The following is a 19955-nucleotide window of genomic DNA, read 5'->3' as shown; positions in this document are numbered from 1 at the left end:
AATATTTGAAGGACATGAAAATCTATTGCTACTTACAATTGACAGAAACTCTAAATGTTATTGATGATGGTTTTACTCCAGTTATTTTTAGTTGATAATCTCCAGCATGTTCAGTTGTGATGTTTGTGATGGTCAGAGATCCAGTTTGATTGTCCAGCTTCAGTCTGTCTCTGAATCTCCCATCAAGAACATCATCATATACATCGGTCGTGCCAACCCGTCTATTGATTTTAACTATTAAAGTCTTAAAAAACATCCACTGAATCTGATCATCCAAAAACTTTGACCGAATGCTCCAAAACTTATCATCATCCATTATTTCAGGAAAATGAGTGTTTAGAGTGAATGAATCTCCCTCCATCACTGATATTTCATCTGAATCACCAAAAACACATGGAGAACAACAGAAACAGCGATCAGCACAGATTAATACTGGTAAATATGTTAATAATGGTTTGCTACATAAAATAGCTACAATTTTAAAATTGAAATAATATCATAAAAAAGAAAAAAAGAAAAAACAAAATCAAAAACAAAATGGTGTATTTATTAATTTCAATTTTGTCATTAAAACACAGAGGAAACATTTTTTTGTTTTTTTACTTACCATAAACAGTCAAAAATATATCAGTCTTAATATATTTGCTCTGCAGTTTATAATGTCCAGCATGTTCAGTTGTGGTGTTTGTGATGGTCAGAGATCCAGTTTGATTGTCCAGCTTCAGTCTGTCTCTGAATCTCCCATCAAGAACATCATCATATACAGTCATGCTGTTGATCCGTTTCTTGATTTCAGCTATTAAAATGTATTCATATTCAAACCACCACAGAATTGGATCATCAAAAAACCTCCACCGAATCAGATCATCCTCCATAATTTCACTAAGACCAGAGTTTAGAGTGATTGAGTTTCCAATTTTCACTGACACAGACTTCTCTCCTGAATCATCAGACATACAGAACAAACAGAAAAAGGGTTTTTCACAGATTAAGACAGTAAAAAAGAGAAGTTAGGATTAATAATTGTACCTTTGTGCTGATTAAAATACCAAACACATGAAACAACTATTCAACTCACCATAGACAGTGAGAAGGAAACACTTTGCCACATTGTTGATCTGTAGTTCATAATATCCATTATGTTCAGTTGTGGTGTTTGTGATAGTCAGAGATCCAGTTTGATTGTTCAGTTTCAGTCTGTCTCTGAATCTCCCATCAAGAACACCATCATATACAGTCATGTTGTCAGTCTGTTTATTGATTTCAGCTAGTGACGTATTTTTATTTCCAAACCTCCACTGAATCAGATCATCGTCTTTCATTTCAGTAAGATCAGAGTTCAGAGTGACTGAACTTCCCTTCATTACTGATATTTCATAAGCAAAACCAAGCACACCTGAAGAACACAGTTTGTCACAGGTTAAACCTTTAAAATCACTTGATGTTGGTGTTTGCTGCATGGCTCACCAACTTTCCAGTGAGTACATGCAACAATATCAACAAACAAACTGATACTACTTAAAGCAATATCAGTGGGAAGTGCTGCTACTCTCACAAGGTAAAACACCAGCTAAGCTGGGTGCAGAAGCGGTTGCAGATGCATTGCAGTAACAGCCCTGTGGTAATTATGGATCCCGTTTTCATATCACCAGAGCCTAGAACTGTTTAGCCTAGAGCCAGACACAAATCAGGAAGTAAAGCAGCATAAAGCAGGAAGTAAGGCAAGCAAACACTAACAAATGTGTTGGTGATCACCAATCCTGGACTGTGGAGTTTTGTTCTTGCTCACCTTTCCAGACACAAGCATTTGGACTATCACTTGGATTGTATATACACTGGGACTCATTTGGACTGGTTTAGGGTATGGTGTTATGAACTCTATGGGCTGAACGTTACAATGTTACAACATTGTATGGGCCCACAGGTCATGGGCTCACAGTGTACAATCATGATGAGTGCCCCAACAAGGTTTTCAATGCACTAGCCAAGGACAGTGTAACGGTGGTGGCCGCCCAAGCATAAAAAAAAAGAAGTCAATTTTTAAAGTGATGTTGTTCGGGCACCAGCCAGGATTTATCCTGACAATTCTAAAATAACCCAGGATAGCAAAAGAAAAAAAAAAAGAAACCACCTGTTACAATGTTGAGACACAGAAATGGGGAAACTCTGTTCACATTCCACCAGGTATTTATTCTACAATGCAAAAAAAAAAAAAAAGTCTTGTTTGAAAAGAAACAAAAAATAACAATGGTAATAATAAAAATAAAAAAACAAAACAAAAAGAAAAACAGTTCAACAGTTTAAATTTGAAATCCCCGTAGAAATTGCATCACTATTTCAAGTTTCCAATTTGGCAGTTTCACGTCCACAATCATTCATAAAATGTTCATAGAGAAAAGAAAAAAGGAGAAAAAGAAACTTGGAATAAACATTAATTGCACAATTCAAAGTCAGTAATATTAAACAAATCAAAAGATCAAAAAACAAAATAATTAATCAAACAATAATGAAACACAAACACATCGAATGTGCGGGAGTGAATGTTATACGAGTGTGAGCGTGAATGAATGAGTGCGTGTAATGGCGGTGTACAGGTACTGACCTGGTTTGCAGGAATGTAGGACGCTGGAGAGTGTAATGGCTGTCGTCAGACACCAGGACAGGAGGGATAAGCAGCCTTTACTTGTCTTGAAAACATCTTCGTTAAAATCCGACGATCTTGACGTGCAACGCATCAAGAGTCAAGAGAGACTCCGCAACGCACCAGTCATCGCTCACGGGAAGCAACAGTTGGACAAGCGGCCATCTTTCCATTTCACCCGGTAAATCCCCATCACTCTTGCACTACAAACCTTACTGATGACGCAGTCTCCTCTTGGTTACGTCTTCCTTCACTTTTATATTACGTCCTTCCGCCGTTAATTGAAACACTCCACCCCAAATCACGCAAAGTGAAAGTGAAAGTAAAAAGAAAACAAACTAAACGATGTAGTGAGGCAAAGTTTTTTTTTCCTATTTTCTTTTTTTTTTTTTAATTTGTCTTTTTTTTTTATTATTATTATATATTTTTTTAAAATTGCCACACTCTCCCTCCCTGGGAGAAAACAACCCATGGTTGTTTTAAGAGTTCCTAAGTGATTAGAAACCTAGGAATTCTTTATCTTCAGAGGTTTCTTGGAATAGCTCACTTTGTTTTTGTTTTTCCAAGAAATCCAACTCTTCGGCTGTTGGAAAACACATCTTTAAATTGCAGACATGTGCTGTACGTACATCTTCTCCAGTGTCTTCCAGGGCTATTTGGTAGTTTAATGGACCCAGCTGCTTCAGTATACAGTAAGGCCCCTTCCACTTGGGTGCCAACTTTGCACTAAAATTGTGTTTTGCACTTGGAAACTGTGGAAAGTTTCGTAGCCATACTCTGTCTTTGCTTTTAAATGTCAGCTCTCTTCTCTTCTTGTTATAGTTTCTCAGTTGTCTCAGCTTGGCTTTTTCACTACTTTCTTTGGCTTGTTTTTGCAGCTGATGGAGATGATGAACAACATCATAAAAAGCAGTGTCTGGAGTCAAATTAGGGCCATGAAGCATTTTGTCCATTGGTCCTTGGAGTTTTCTGCCAAGCTGGAGTTCGGCTGGGGATAGTCCAGTGGTCTCTTGGATAGCTGAATTCAGGGCGAAATGGAACTCAGGCAAGAACTGGTCCCACTTCTTGTGATTATCATCCACGTAGGCTGCCATCATGCTTTTGAGGGTCCGATTCACCCTTTCCATCATGTTGGTTTGTGGATGGTATGCTGTAGTTATTTTGGGTGTAATATTCCAATTCTCACACAGTTCTCTGAACACAGCAGAGACAAACTGAACGCCCCTGTCTGAGAGAAGGAAGTCTGGCACGCCCCATCGAGTCAGAATCTCTTTCCTAAAGATGGCAGCAACCGTCTGAGCCGTGGCCTGACGGATGGGGAACAACTCATCCCATCGAGAAAAATAATCAACAAAAACTAGCAGGTATTCATTTTGGTTTGAACTTCGTGGTAACGGGCCCATGATGTCAACTCCCAACATTTAGTTTGGATGGGTTGTGGTGATTTGCTGTAATTTTCCAGCAGGTTTTTGATTATCGTTCTTTAATGTTTGACATTTTACACAGGTTTTCACACGACGTTTTTACACCAGACCACATGCCTGGCCAGAAAGCCACTTCCTGGAGTCGTTTGTATGTTTTGTAAATCCCTCCATGGCTACTAAGAGGACTGGAGTGGTAATGCTGCAACAGAGAGGGCCGAAGACTGCTGGGAACATACACTCGGTAGTGCAACTGGTTATTTGGGAGGTAAGTTTTATGATACAATTTGTCCTCAACAACTTCATATTGGTCCATCAGACTTGCATTATTCTCTGCCACTGCTTGTAACAGTTTTATAATTTCATGGTCTTTGTGCTGTTCTTCCCACAAGACAACGTCTGACAACGGGAGCTCTGGTTCCTTAAAACCGGTGTACAGACTGCAACTCGAGGTTGGAGAAGACCTGGATAATGCATCTGGGGCTACAGTTGTGGCCAAAAGTTTTGAGAATTACATAAATATTGGAAATTGGAGAAGTTGCTGCTTAAGTTTTTATAATAGCAATTTGCATATACTCCAGAATGTTATGAAGACTGATCAGATGAATTGCATAGTCCTTCTTTGCCATGAAAATTAACTTAATCCCGAAAAAAACTTTCCACTGCATTTCATTGCTGTCATTAAAGGACCTGCTGAGATCATTTCAGTAATCATCTTGTTAACTCAGGTGAGAATGTTGACGAGCACAAGGCTGGAGATCATTATGTCAGGCTGATTGGGTTAGAATGGCAGACTTGACATGTTAAAAGGAGGGTGATGCTTCAAATCATTGTTCTTCCATTGTTAACCATGGTGACCTGCAAAGAAACGCATGCAGCCATCATTGCGTTGCATAAAAATGGCTTCACAGGCAAGGATATTGTGGCTACTAAGATTGCACCTAAATCAACAATTTATAGGATCATCAAGAACTTCAAGGAAAGAGGTTCAATTCTCGTTAAGAAGGCTTCAGGGCGTCCAAGAAAGTCCAGCAAGCGCCAGGATCGTCTCCTAAAGAGGATTCAGCTGCGGGATCGGAGTGCCACCAGTGCAGAGCTTGCTCAGGAATGGCAGCAGGCAGGTGTGAGCGCATCTGCACGCACAGTGAGGCGAAGACTTTTGGAAGATGGCCTGGTGTCAAGAAGGGCAGCAAAGAAGCCACTTCTCTCCAAAAAAAACATCAGGGACAGATTGATCTTGTGCAAAAAGTATGGCGAATGGACTGCTGAGGACTGGGGCAAAGTCATATTCTCCGATGAACCCTCTTTCCGATTGTTTGGGGCATCTGGAAAAAGGCTTGTCCGGAGAAGAAAAGGTGAGCGCTACCATCAGTCCTGTGTCATGCCAACAGTAAAGCATCCTGAGACCATTCATATGTGGGGTTGCTTCTCATCCAAGGGAGTGGGCTCACTCACAATTTTGCCCAAAAACACAGCCATGAATAAAGAATGGTACCAAAACACCCTCCAACAGCAACTTCTTCCAACAATCCAACAACAGTTTGGTGAAGAACAATGCATTTTCCAGCACGATGGAGCACCTTGCCATAAGGCAAAAGTGATAACTAAGTGGCTCGGGGACCAAAACGTTGAAATTTTGGGTCCATGGCCTGGAAACTCCCCAGATCTTAATCCCACTGAGAATTTGTGTTCAATCCTCAAGAGGCGGGTGGACAAACAAAAACCCACTAATTCTGACAAACTCCAAGAAGTGATTATGAAAGAATGGGTTGCTATCAGGCAGGATTTGGCCCAGAAGTTGATTGAGAACATGCCCAGTCGAATTGCAGAGGTCCTGAAAAAGAAGGGCCAACACTGCAAATACTGACTCTTTGCATAAATGTCATGTAATTGTCGATAAAAGCCTTTGAAACGTATGAAGTGCTTGTAATTATATTTCAGTACATCACAGAAACAACTGAAACAAAGATCTAAAAGCAGTTTAGCAGCAAACTTTGTGAAAACTAATATTTGTGTCATTCTCAAAACTTTTGGCCACGACTGTACATTGAGTTTCCCTTTTCTGTATTCGATGATGAAATCAAATTTCTGCAGTCACAGGACCCAACGGATGAGACGGCTGGTGGTTTTGGTGGAATTCATAACCCATTGCAGGGCGGAATGGTCTGTGACGACTGTAAAAAGTTTGTGTTCCAGGTAATGTTGCCATTTTTCCAAGGCCCACACGACTGCCAGACATTCTTTTTCAGTGGCTGTGTAGTTAAGTTCAGCTCCTGTCAAAGTTCTGCTTGCATAGGCAATAACAACCTCCCTGCCAGCATCCTTCCGCTGTGCCAAAATGGCACCCAAACCAGTGTCACTGGCGTCTGTGTAAGCGGTGAAGGGGAGCTGAAGATCTGGATGGCCAAGGATGGGAGGTGAGGTGAGGCAATACTTTAATTGTTCAAATGCTTGTTGACACTGTGGCGTCCACTGAAAACGATGTCCCTTCTTTTTCAGTGAGTTGAGGGGTTCAGCTATTCTTGAAAAGTTCGGGACAAATCGATGGTACCACCCAGTCAATCCGAGGAACCTTTGAACCTCCTTCAGGTTTCTAGGCACAGGATAGGCGTGAATGGCCTCTGTCTTACATGGGTCCGCTGAAATACCTTGGATGCTTACAACATGTCCCAGAAAGGTGATTTTTTGCAGACAGAACTTGCTCTTCTTCAAATTAATAGTTAGACCTGCAGTCTCCAACCTGTGGAGGAGAGTCTGAAGGTCAAGGAAGTGCTGGGTGATTGAAGGTGAGTGGATATATCGTCTATGCAGACAAAGCATATTTTTCTTCTTAGCTCTCCCAGGACTGTTTCCAGTCTCTGGAAAGTGGCAGGAGCATTTTTGAGACCAAACGGCATAACATTAAACTGGTAGAGACCTGCAGGTGTGATGAAAGCAGTCTTGGCTTTGCTACTGGGGTCCATAAGCACCTGCCAATAGCCACTGTTAAGATCAATAGTGGAAAAAATAGCTGCTCCAGAGAGTGACTCCAGGATTTCGGTGATGTTGGGGAGTGGGTAAGCATCACTTTCTGTCACAGTATTTATTTTTCTGTAGTCCACACAGAATCTGAGTTTTCCGTCCTTTTTGGGTATCAAGACCACTGGTGAGGCCCAACCGGAGTGAAATGGTTCAACGATTCCTTGTTTCAGCATTTCCTCAAGCTGTTCCTCCATGGCAAGTTGCTTGAGAGGGGATAAGCAATATGGTTTTTGTTTAATGGGTATTTGGCAAGTGGTATAAATGTGGTGTTGAAGAACATCAGTACGTCCAGTCCGGAGAGTACACACCCGAGGGTTGCTTTCCAGGATACTGAGCAACTGCTGTTTACCATCTGGAGGTAAGTGAGCCTCATCCACTGCATTTCTGATTAACATTCTTTCATCTACATTGTCAGGTTGTTGGATTAACAGTTGAGGGGAGGGAGGTGGAATAGAACTCAATAAGGACAGATTCTATGTTTTCTCCTGTTGCAGGTTTTCTTGTTGTGGATTCACAATTGGCACGCTGGCATTGCCTGGTTGAAAGGGATATTCTTTTGCAGGTGAAAACTTGAAAGAATACTTTTGATCAGTCAAAAGTGAAGACATTAATCTGCATTCCACTGAAGAAAATAAAGTCCAACCCGGTTTGATGAGGGTCTTTGTGATGTGGTTGGATGCTTAGGGCCTATTCGACCTTCATATCGAAGCTGTTGTTCATAATCTTTTTCCAGTTGGTGTCCTAACTTGACCAGTTCCTCCACAGTATTCACTCGACTACGCAGTTGGCTGGCAAGGTAAGGCTTGATGTTCGTAAGTATCATCTTTACAATTTCACCTTCAGTTAGATCAGCTTTCCATCTTTTACAAAGGGCTCTGTAGGAGAATGCAAAATCTCTTATAGTTTCTTTCTCACCCTGGATTTTGGTTCTGACCCATTCAGCCAATTCATCCTCATAATCTTCGGACAAGAATGCAGAAAGGAATGCAGCCTCGAACCCACTCCACGTGGATATGCTGGAATGTCTGACCTCCCACCAGTCACGAGCAGTTCCATGTAGAACAGTACGGAAGGTGGTCAGGATATCCGCATCAGTGAGGGGATGAAGAGCTAAGAAATCCTGACATTTAGTTAGGTACAGTAGGGGGTCTGCCTCGTCTGACGGCCTTCCAAAGGTGGGAAAAGTTAACTTGATATGATCACTTTTTACTACAGATGATGGAAAAGGGGTTACAGAAGTTGAAGGCTCAGATGGCAGAGTTGAAGTAATGGGGGTGCTGAGAACTGGTGATGGCAATTTTTGTTGCTCCTCCATTTGTTTTTTGAGACCTTGAAAACCTTTCTCCATCTCATTTCTCAACTCCTTTACACATGTAGAAAACTTGTCGATTTGGGTGACACATTGCTGAAGCTCTGAAGTAGTGTGATCATGGTTTGTTTGAAATGTGTCCTGAACAGCTTTAATGTCCTGCTGAACTTCTGCCTGGAGTTGATCCACCATGAAACGCATTTCAGACACCAAGGTAGATTCCACCTTTTGTAGTTCATCTGTAATCATTTGCTTCATAGCTTTAGTCAACTTGTCTGTTTCAGATTCCTCTTTTTGTTTGGTGGTGGTCAGCAGAGTGAAGACTTGACTCTTGTTATCCTCCACTTTTGCAACAATGTCAGCAAATTGACTTTTATGATGGGAAGAAGTGACTTTTATTTCTTGAATAAGATCATTCACTGTTTTTTCTTGTCTTTTCATGAAGTCAAACAGAATATCCAAGTTTCCTTGTACCTGAGCAGTGAACTGTTGAGAGTTTGCACAGGAGTGCTGCCAACCAAAGCAGGAGAAGACATTGACATATGGGATACAGAAAGCATAGGGTTAAATGGAATAGGGGTGTTATACATTACAGATACACCAGGTGGCGGTACTGAAGGCATCCGAGGTCATCCTAGTGGTGGCCATACTGGAGTTGAGATGTTTGGTGGAGGCTCCACTTCTACGAAAATAGATGGGGAAGGAGGGGTAGCCGCCATGTTTGTGGTGTGTGTTTGATTGTAAGACGTGTTGGCAGTAAAGCAGTAAATGTAAATGTAAATCAGCAATTGTGTTTGTGTCAGTATTTTCTTACACCACAATTTTTACAAGCTTCACCAAACTTGGGTTTTACCATATGCAAGAAAAACTTTGTTAGTTCAAACAATTGTCCTTTCAACACCATCAGACAATTAAACATGGTTTTCCATCAAAAATAACAAACAGGATTTTTTTTTTCAGGAATTATGTTTTCAACTCGAGTGTTCAACAAGTCACAATCACTTTCACAATTAAATGATTTTGCAAACACAGACAAAAAAAAAAAAAAAAAAAACCTTTTTCAAACTGATGTCTCTCCCATTAACCAAAAACACAACATTTACAAAAATACAGTAATTTACGTTCACAAAACAGTTTACCTTTTGGTTTCAATAATTTCCCAACACAAACAATTCATAAAATAAGTGTTTTCAAGTTTTCAGGTGTTCAAATGTTCAAATTTTCAAGTCCATGCTTTCAGATTTCAAATTCAAGTCCCTGTTTGGGCGCCACTCTGTAACGGTGGTGGCCGCCCAAGCATAAAAAAAAAGAAGTCAATTTTTAAAGTGATGTTGTTCGGGCGCCAGCCAGGATTTATCCTGACAATTCTAAAATAACCCAGGATAGCAAAAGAAAAAAAAAAAAGAAGAAACCACCTGTTACAATGTTGAGACACAGAAATGGGGAAACTCTGTTCACATTCCACCAGGTATTTATTCTACAATGCAAAAAAAAAAAAGTCTTGTTTGAAAAGAAACAAAAAATAACAATGGTAATAATAAAAATATAAAAACAAAACAAAAAGAAAAACAGTTTCACATCCACAATCATTCATAAAATGTCCATAGAGAAAAGAAAAAAGGAGAAAAAGAAACATGGAATAAACATTAATTGCACAATTCAAAGTCAATAATATTAAACAAATCAAAAGATCAAAAAACAAAATAATTAATCAAACAATAATGAAACACAAACACATCGAATGTGCAGGAGTGAATGTTATACAAGTGTGAGCGTGAATGAATGAGTGCGTGTAATGGCGGCGTACGGGTACTGACCTGGTTTGCAGGAACGTAGGACGCTAGAGAGTGTAATGGCTGTCGTCAGACACCAGGACAGGAGGGATAAGCAGCCTTTACTTGTCTTGAAAACATCTTCGTTAAAATCTGACGATCTTGACGTGCAACGCATCAAGAGTCAAGAGGGACTCCGCAACGCACCAGTCATCGCTCACGGGAAGCAACAGTTGGACAAGCGGCCATCTTTCCATTTCACCCGGTAAATCCCCATCACTCTTGCACTACAAACCTTACTGATGACGCAATCTCCTCTCGTCCTTCCGCCGTTAATTGAACCACTACACCCCAAATCACGTAAAGTGAAAGTGAAAATAAAAAGAAAACAAACTAAACGATGTAGTGAGGCAAAGTTTTTTTTTTTCCTCCTATTTTCTTTTTTTTTTTTTTTTAATTTGTAATTTTTTTTAATTTTTATTATTATTATATATTTTTTAAAATTGCCACAACAGGCTAACCGTAAATGCTGAAATATATATATATATATTTCAGCAAATACGTCACTAGCTGAAATCAATAAACAGACTGACAACATAACTGTATATGATAATGTTCTTGATGGGAGATTCAGAGACAGACTGAAACTGGACAATCGAACTGGATCTCTCACCATCACAGACACCACAACTGAACATAATGGATATTATGAACTACAGATCAACAATGTGGCAAAGTATTTCCTTCTCACTTCCTTCACATATATATATATATATATATATATATATTTTTTTGCTGTAATAATCAAATCATTGAATTTGTGCTGTTCCAGTTATTCCAGTTAGTTTCAGCCATTCAGTCCATCCCCAAACTGACATCACCTGCCCAAAAAGTTTCAAAAAGGTTCACTACCCTATCCGATCTCTGCTCTGCACTGGTCTTCACACGTTTAATTAATTACTGACAGATTTCGAATCTCCCTTTTTTGTCAAAGACACCAGAAAAGGTAATACCATCACAACTATGTTCCTTCTTAGAAAAAATGACCTATGTTAGGATATTCAGTCAGGATTTAGACTGTATCATAGTACTTAGACTGCTCTCATTAGAGTTACAAATCACCTGCTCTTATCATCCGATCATGGTTGTATCTCTCTATTAGTGCTATTGGATCTTAACGCTTCGTTTGACACTATTGAGCACAATATTTTTTTTTTATAGAGAACATTATGTTGGCATTAAAGGAATTGCATTGGCATGGTTCAAATCGTACTTATTTGATTGCCATAAATTCATGGCACTGAATGAAGAAGTATCATATTGATCACAAGTGCAGTACCGCAAGGCTCAGTAATAGGACTGTTACTTTTCAAGCTTTACATTTTACCCTTGGGAGATATCATCAGAAAACATGGTGTTAGCTTTCACTGTTATGCTGATGATACTCAGCTCTGTATTTCCACTGCTAAATTCTGAGAAAACAGCGATGGTGATTATTCCATCTCAAAACGATATATATAATTAATTTCCTATCAATAGCAAATGCAGAAATGTTAATTCATGCATTCATGACCTCAAGGTTAGATTATTGTAATGCTTTACTGGGTGGTTGCTCTGCATGCTTAATAAACAAACTCCAGCGGGTCCAAAATGCAGCAGCTAGAGTTCTTACTAGAATCAGAAAGTATGATCGTATTAGCCCGATTCTGTCAACACTGCACTGGCTCCCTATTGAACATCGTAATGATTTTAAAATCTTGCTAATTACTTATAAAGCCCTGAATAGTTTAGCTCCTCATTATTTTTATAATTCAAATCCGCTAAAGGATTGTTAGGCTGCATTAACTAGGTCAACTGGAGCTGGAAACACTTCCCATAACACCTGGTGTACTTGTTACATCATTAGAAGAATGGCATCTACGCTAATATTAGTCTGTTTCTTTTTTATTCTGAGGTCACTGTAGCTATCAGATCCTCTAGGTGGATCAGCACCTAGAGACATCCTCTACAGCCCTGAATGTCAGCGGAGACCATGCCAACTAGATTAGCCTTTAAGACAGATCCCCTCCAAAGATCTCGTCACCTAGACAGCAATCAGGACAAGATCATAGGAACCAGATGAGTCCTCTGCACAAATTGACTTTGTTGCAGCCTGGAATTAAATTGCTGGTTGCGTCTGGCCAGAAGAGAAACACTATTTTGACACACAACTTCCCTGTTAATACTGTAAAGCTGCTTTGACACAATCTGCATTGCAAAAAGCACCATACAAATAATGGTGACGTGACTTGACTTGCATGAGGAGAGGAGCTAGCTGGAAAGGGCATGGTAAAGCAGGGCAGCTCGATTATGGCAATAATAAAAAAAATAATTTTGGTCAATATTGAAATTGCAATAGCATAACGTCTCGGTTACAACTCTAACCCTCGTTCCCTGAAGGAGGAAACAGAGACGTTACGTCAATACTGACATATTTGAGGTCTACCTTGGGAGCCCAATCACCTCCAATCTTTAGAAGAAAAGGCCAATGGGAATTGGCAAGTGGAATTTGCATGCCATGTCACACCCCCGTACATACGGGCCTATAAGATGGCAGCGTGCAACCACTCACTCAGGTTTCTGCTGAGGTGCCAAACCACCGGCATCTCCAGTGTAGTTCAGGGTTGTGGCAAGAGAGATGTAACGTCTCCGTTCCCTCCTTCAGGGAACGAGGGTTACAGTTGTAACCGAGACGTTCCCCTTCAGTCGTTCTCTACGATGTTACGTCAATACTAACGTATTTGGGGTCCCTATGGAAAACGCCACAAGTCTGAACCACATTACATCATTGAGGACAAATGCCAACAGACAAGCGTGTTGGAGCAAATGTACTAAATGCGTAACCTACCCAACGCCCTGGGAGCCAGCAGAAGGGGCCCCACAGGGATGCCATAAAATGAAGCGCACCGTTGGGGGGTGGAGACAGTGACAGTGATTGAAGATATAGAATCTGAATGGAATGGCGCAGCAAGCCGACACCGAGCCGTCCTTCCGAATACCTGAGCTTTACCTTAAAACCCGGGAGGAAACAGGCTCTACGCGGAGATAGTAAAATCTCACGAAAGTGTTAGGTGTCGCCCAGCCTGCAGCTCTGCAAATGTCTGCTAGAGAGGCGCTGCGTGCTAGAGCCCAGGAGGAGGCGACACTCCGGGTGGAGTGGGCTTGAACTCCCAGGGTGATGGCATCAACCACCCAATGGGCCAACCTCTGTTTGGAGACAGCATTCCCCTTCTGCTGTCCCCCAAAGCAGACAAAAAGCAGCTCTGAGCGTCTGAAACTCCGGGTTCGGTTGTCCCTGCGGTGGTTCTCCTGGGACTCTCGTGCCCGGGGGGGCCTCCGGATGTTTGGGGCCCGGGTCTCCTCCATGTGTGCTTCATGCCTTGTGGGACGGGGCTGTGGTTCCACACACACACTATTAAACATTTACATGGAGGAACCTTATGAACACAAGCGTGCTCACACACACAGGTGTGCACACAGGTGTACACACAAGCATTCACATTGGTGTAAAAATTTATTGTGCAGCACACTGTCTTGATCTGCTGTTGCTTCAAAACATATTTTGTAATATTAGTTATGTGTGCTGCACAATAACATTTAACATTTAGTATTTACTGTGATTCATACAGATGTTGGTTGTTGCTGCAGTTTCTCTGCTGTTGTGTCTTCTGTTGTTTTCTCTTTTTGTCAGCAGGTCTCTTTTTGTTCTTTCTCTCTCTCTCTATCCTCCTTCTCTTTTTTTTCTCTCTCTCTCCCCCTCTTCTGTTGACTTTCTCCCCAATTTTTTTTCTCTCCTGTTTTCTCTGTCCCCCAGTCCTGTCTGTCATAGTATGGTTAAATAAAAAGGTATATAAAAGTAAATTAATTAATTAATTAATTACATAAAAAAAAAGCTGTGAATGATGATAACATAGCTACACATACACACTGTCGTGTATTATCTGTGTTACTGACAGGCTGAAAAAAAAAACAAAAAACAAAAAAAAAAAAAAACAGACCCCACCTCAGCGCATAAGCCCAGGTGTTAGCCCAGGTGTTCGTATCAATCACGGCCTAGGGAAGGCCGTAGAGGTCTGCCGGATGCCAGATGGTGCCCATCCCCTGAGAAAGAAAGTCCTTCCTTAGGAAAATCTTCCAAGGAGGGGCTGTCGCGAGGAGTTCCGCAAACCCCCTTGGTGATTGATATAAGCAACTGTTAGCCATTCCCATGCGGACTAGCACATGTTCCCCTCGCAACATCCGGTGGAACCGAAGAAGCACGAGGAACACGGCTAGCAACTTGAGGCAATTGATATGCCACTGCAGTCGAGGTCCTGTCCAGGAGCCCGAGGCTGCCTGCCCGTTGCATACAGCACCCCAACCCGTGCTGGAGGCATCCGTGTTGACAATCACTTGCCTCGGGACCTGACCCAGGGGCACCCCTGCCCGTAGGAATGCCAGGTCTGACCACGGGCTGAAAAGAAGGCGACATTCTGGGGTAACGTCAACCCGGAATGTGCCGTGGTGCCATGCCCTGACTGACTGCGCACGCTCTTCCATGAGGCGCGCCATCATGTTGACCGAATCCAGCTCCATCCTGAGAAAAGAGATGCTCTGCACAGGGGAGAGCTTGCTCTTCTCCCAGTTGACCTGAAGCCCCAAAGACTGAGATGCTGAAGCACCTGGTCCCTGTGCTCGCACAACAAATCTTGTGAGTGAGCTATTATCAGCCAGTCGTCGAGATCGTTGAGGATGCGGATGCGGCGATCGTTGAGGATGCGGATGTTTCAACGCCTGGGCCTGGTGGACCTGCAGGATGGCCATGGCGTGCAGCGCAGAGGCAGCCTGGCCCGCCGCACTATAAGCCTTTGCAGCGAGAGTCGACGAAAGCTTACAGGCTTTGGACGGGAGGCGCGGACGATTCCTCCAGGTGGCGGAATTTTGTGGGCACAAGTGCACCGCAACTGCACGCTCCACCTGGGGAACATCCACGTACCTCCTGGCTGCCCTGTTGTCGAGGGTAGTGAAGAGGGAAGAACCCCGGACGTGTACGGGCGCTGTAAGGTGCTTTTCACGACTTAGTGAGCTCTTCATGGACCTCCGGGAAGAAAGGAACTGGAGCTGGACGCAGCTGATTCGAGTCATGTCGGGACCCCAAGAACCAATCATCAAGCCGCAAGGGCTCGGGGGAAGGCGGCTGGCGCACAACCAACCAATACTCTTGGCCGCCCGGAGGAGCATGGCCGCCAGTTAAGCGTCGGTCTCCGACTGAGCAGCCGCTGCGGGGGGGAGCTGCTCTGCATATTTCCCCGCCTCATCTGGCATAAGTCCCTCCACTGATGTCGCGATAGACATCCGATCTTCGTCCGGAGCGTCGAAGAAGACGCTGGGCTCACCGTGGGATGAACCAGCGCCCTCCCTTGGGATCTCGACGGGGCGGCGTGATGAGTCGGACCTCTGAGGGGCCTGGTCCGTTGGAACATTCCAAACTGTAACCGTCAGGTTACCCTTCTTCCTCACCAGCGTTGCCGCCGAGCTTGTAGAGCCCGACGAACCCGGCCGGAAAGGAGCCGAAGGGAGCCTTAAAGAGGCGTAACCTTAACGCAGCCATGGATATGCGCTCACAATGAGGGCATGAACCATCCACGAATGCCATCTCAGCGTGTTCTCGGCCCAGGCACGTGAGACAGCGATCGTGTCCGTCAGAAGGAGTCAGGAAACTACCTCATCCAGTACACGGTCGGAAAGACATATCGAATGATAAGGCTTATCGTGACCGTGTAAGCTGAGAAATTCGCTCTTTTAGCTGGTTGCCCAGGGAAGAACCGCGACTCAACTGTGCACTCAGGCTGGTACCTCGTTGGAGAGGCAAAGAGAAGATAGGCGATGTCGACGGCGATCTTCTCCTGCAGCAAAGAACGATCAGCTTGTTTCTTCTTTTCTTCTCTCTTCAGGAACAGTGAGGCTCCAAAGTAGAAATCTGAGTCAGTAGTTGCACGCCGCCATCTTATATACCCGTATGTACAGGGGTGTGGCGTGGCATGCAGTTCCACTCGCCAATTCTCACTGGCCTTTTCTTCTAAAGATCGGAGGTGATTGGGCTCCCAAGGGAGACCCCAAATACGTCAGTATCAGTCACTTGTTATGTTAATGGTCTAAGAATGTAATTTAAAGTGTTATTAGAACGTTTAATTCCCCATTATAATGTTCTAAAATGTTCAAAATGTCCAGTTTTTAGATGTTGTAACGTTCCAGTAAGTTAAAAAACATTATTTAAAAACGTTCAAAATGTCCAGTTTTTTAGACGTTGTATTAATTGTTTGGTTCAAAGAACATTATTCAAAACATTTTTAGAATGTTTCATTCTCTCATTATATTATATATTATATATTATATATCAAGAATGATATATATTATGTTCTAAGAATGATTATGGCAATAATAATAAGAATAATTTTGGTCAATATTGAAATTGCAATTACTTAACATGTAGGCCTATATAAATGTGTATTCCCTAATAGTCTAGTGGCAAAATTTTTGTTAAGCATGTTTATCAGGACAAAAACACTGTTCCCTTCCTTCACTAAATCACAGTGGCAACAAGCACTCAGCATGATTACAGAAAAACATTCCAGCTTCAGATAGCGAAACAAACAAAATGAATACTAAACGCTAGTCAACCAGTTTCAACATTTTAGCTTTAGCTTCGATTATCTAGTTTTCATAATCATTCGAATCCATAATCGAAAGTAAAAATCAATTGCAATAAATCTCACAGCCCTAAGTGAAACACCATACACTGATTTTATGTTGCCGTAGATAGCAAAATAGATAGCAGAAACAGACTAAACATATGACTGTGAAATACATGTAACATGCTTAATGTCATGAAATAAACTCAGTGCATTTAAAAACAAAACTGCCTCTTGGACAGCATGTGATCCAAATTCAGTTCTTCACAGCTTATATGACTAAAATACACACAAAATTATAGCAAAATTGCACTCTTGGTGAGTATTTATACTTGAATTGATAAATTTACTACAGAACAGAAATTACTGAAGTCATAAAAACACATTTAAACTCACCAAATGGATGCCACAAACACAAACAGAACCAAAATCTACTAAACATCTTGAAAGGTCTATAAATGTGAAAAGACAAACTTTTAAAGAAATTACTGACGCACTGATGTGAAGCTCCTCTGTTGTTAAATGAAATGACCAACATCTAAAATAACTGCAAGTGTTAATACACGTCACCAGCTAGCACAGAGGTCACAACCTTTACGGCATGACATGCCATTTTTAATTTTTCTGGTTAACCACTGGCAATACTGGCCATCTCTCCTCTTTTTTAATGAATGCTGCATTTACAGTACATAAGCATTTTTAAATAAGATAAAAAATATTTTCATGCAAACTTTTTTTTTTTTTTTAACTTGTCAAAACTTTCTTTAATAACAAATATACAATGTGACCATACTAAACGCCAGTGTGTGTGTGTGTGTGTGTGACAAGGCCAATTGTGCATTAGAGGAGAAGACCACTTCCAGAACAACAATTTATAAATAATTTACTCACCCGCTTGTCATCCAAGATGTTCATGTCTTTCTGTTCATAAAGAAATTATGGTTTTTGAGGAAAACATTTCAAAATTTTTCTCCATATAATGGACTTGACTGGTGCCTCGATTTTGAACTTCCAAGATGTAGTTTAAATGGAGCTTCAAATGGCTCTAAATGATCCCAGCCAAGGAAAAGGGTATCTAGCGAAACGATCTGTCATTTTTTTTTTTCGAAAAAAAAAATTTTTTATACTTTTTAAGCACAAAAGGTTTGTGCACAGGCTCAGGCTACAATGTTACGGGTGACGGGTCGTTCTTGAACGATTCATTCATTTTGAACGAATCTTTAATGTGACTCGGGAAGAACGAGTCGTCTCGGGGAGTGATTCGTTCAGTCACATATGCAACATCCTGTTAGGTTCTGTACTGGAATTAGTTCACCTGTTTCAAGTCATCTGGTTTTTCGAGGCTGTCACGTGATGAACGAATGACTTAAACTCGAAAACTTGTCAGATAAGAGGTGAGATGAGCTCATCATAGACTAAAGACTAAAGGTAAACAATGAATTAATCTTTTCTATTTCTTATAGCATTATAGTTTTGTCTTGTTTGTAGTGTGATCAATGTTTGTGTAAGCAGTAAATGTGTTAGGGAAGTAACACATAACATTTTATTTATATTTTGTTGAACAAAATGACTCAAAAAAAGAAGTAAAATGATCACTTCCCATCATTTTCCGTAACATTTTAATTATATTTTGCTAAAATGAACGAAATGGGGTGGGGGGGATCGCTGTTATTTAACATATTTGAGGGAAGAAAAGGTTAAATAGTTTGCATCACTGGATATAGCTGTTGGTTGATTTAACATTGTATATCAGTTGACTATTGTTAAATGATTTGCAGCTGTTGGCATGTGTGCTGTAGGTTGCCGACACCTAATCTAGCAGTTTCTTTCACACTTCGAGCTCCAGGAAGGCCTCAGCTTCCTGTAGATCAATTACATCATTTTCAACAGAAATAGGCTGACCCATAACTTGTGAAAAGCAACAGTGAGACCTGAGAGTTTGGCTCTGATCTATCCAGTTTATGTCTTCAGGTAATTTCTTGTTCATTTCTTATCAAACGTCTCAGTTATTTCTCTGCTGGAGCAAGAACAGATTGAAGTGTTCTTTGAAATGAAAATATAATAAATATTTAATCACTATGGATTAAGACGCTGCTGTGACCTCTGATATGTGAATATGTGGTTGATCTGTGATTTAGCTCTTCTGGATCTGATGTCATAAACCAGAAGAATGACAGTAGCCACACCCACCAGAGAAGAGAGGACCAGTCAGCTCAGTCAATAAACATTAATATCAGTGTCGACATCAACTACTATCAGCAGTGCTGCCGTACCTATCAGTGCTGTGAGTTCACTGATGTCCAGATGTTGAGTGTGGTTGCTGATGGGATTGTTGATCACACAGCTGTAGGTGTTTTTATCCTGATATTCCACCTCCAGAGGTAGAGAGAGACTGATACTGAGATCAGACACACTGATGCTGGACAATAAACTGTTTCCTTTGTACCAGGAGAGAGTCACATCACTCACATTCACCACTGAACACAACAATGAACAATATGATGATGACGAAGAACATGAAGAGTTACTGCTGATGACAGGAACAGGCAGACAAGCTGAAAACATGAGAGAATAAACAGAAATATAAACAAATCAAATTAAAAAAAAAATAAACAAATCTTATTTTTGGTTCAGTGAGTGTTTATACTGTCCATCATCTCAAAATATATAAAATGAAAATGTTGTATTTGTGATGGTCAGAGATCCAGTTTGATGATATACATTTAATCTGCCCCTGAATGCCATCTCAGATGTTTTAGAGTATACAGTGGGTGCTGTAGGGATTTCAGCCTTTAAACAGTTCACCGACATTCAGTCACCGACTGAATCAGATCATCATCTATTATTTCAGTTAAGAGTGACTGAATCTCCCTCCATCACTATCATCAAACACGCAAACAAACATCAAACGAAAACAAACAGGGTTTGTCACACATCAAGACAATAACTTCATAAATCTACAAAAAATCACTTTCAAAGCAGTAATAAATACAACTGGTCAAACTGATATTTAACTCACCATAGACAGTGAGACGTGAAGAAGGCCTGCTCATAATGTTGATCTCTAATTTATAACATCCA

At 41.2% G+C, this 19955-nt stretch overlaps 1 protein-coding gene across 1 annotated transcript; it reads right to left on the bottom strand.

The window, feature by feature from the left end:
• Positions 1–254: 254 nt before the first annotated feature.
• On the bottom strand, positions 255–17320 carry LOC127161339 (uncharacterized; the record flags this gene model as incomplete). Its single annotated transcript, XM_051104029.1, has 4 exons — positions 17271–17320; positions 1079–1396; positions 608–940; positions 255–375 (listed from the first exon to the last, which is right to left on the bottom strand). Coding segments are annotated over exons 1-4 (818 nt in total), but the record flags the coding sequence as incomplete, so codon positions are not given.
• Positions 17321–19955: the final 2635 nt, after the last annotated feature.

This window comes from Labeo rohita, unplaced genomic scaffold (assembly GCF_022985175.1).
Source record: "Labeo rohita strain BAU-BD-2019 unplaced genomic scaffold, IGBB_LRoh.1.0 scaffold_62, whole genome shotgun sequence".
In the NCBI taxonomy this organism is placed as follows: Eukaryota; Metazoa; Chordata; class Actinopteri; order Cypriniformes; family Cyprinidae; genus Labeo; species Labeo rohita.
The sequence above is the reverse complement of the archived record's forward strand: the minus strand, read 5'-3'. Positions and strand labels throughout refer to the sequence as shown.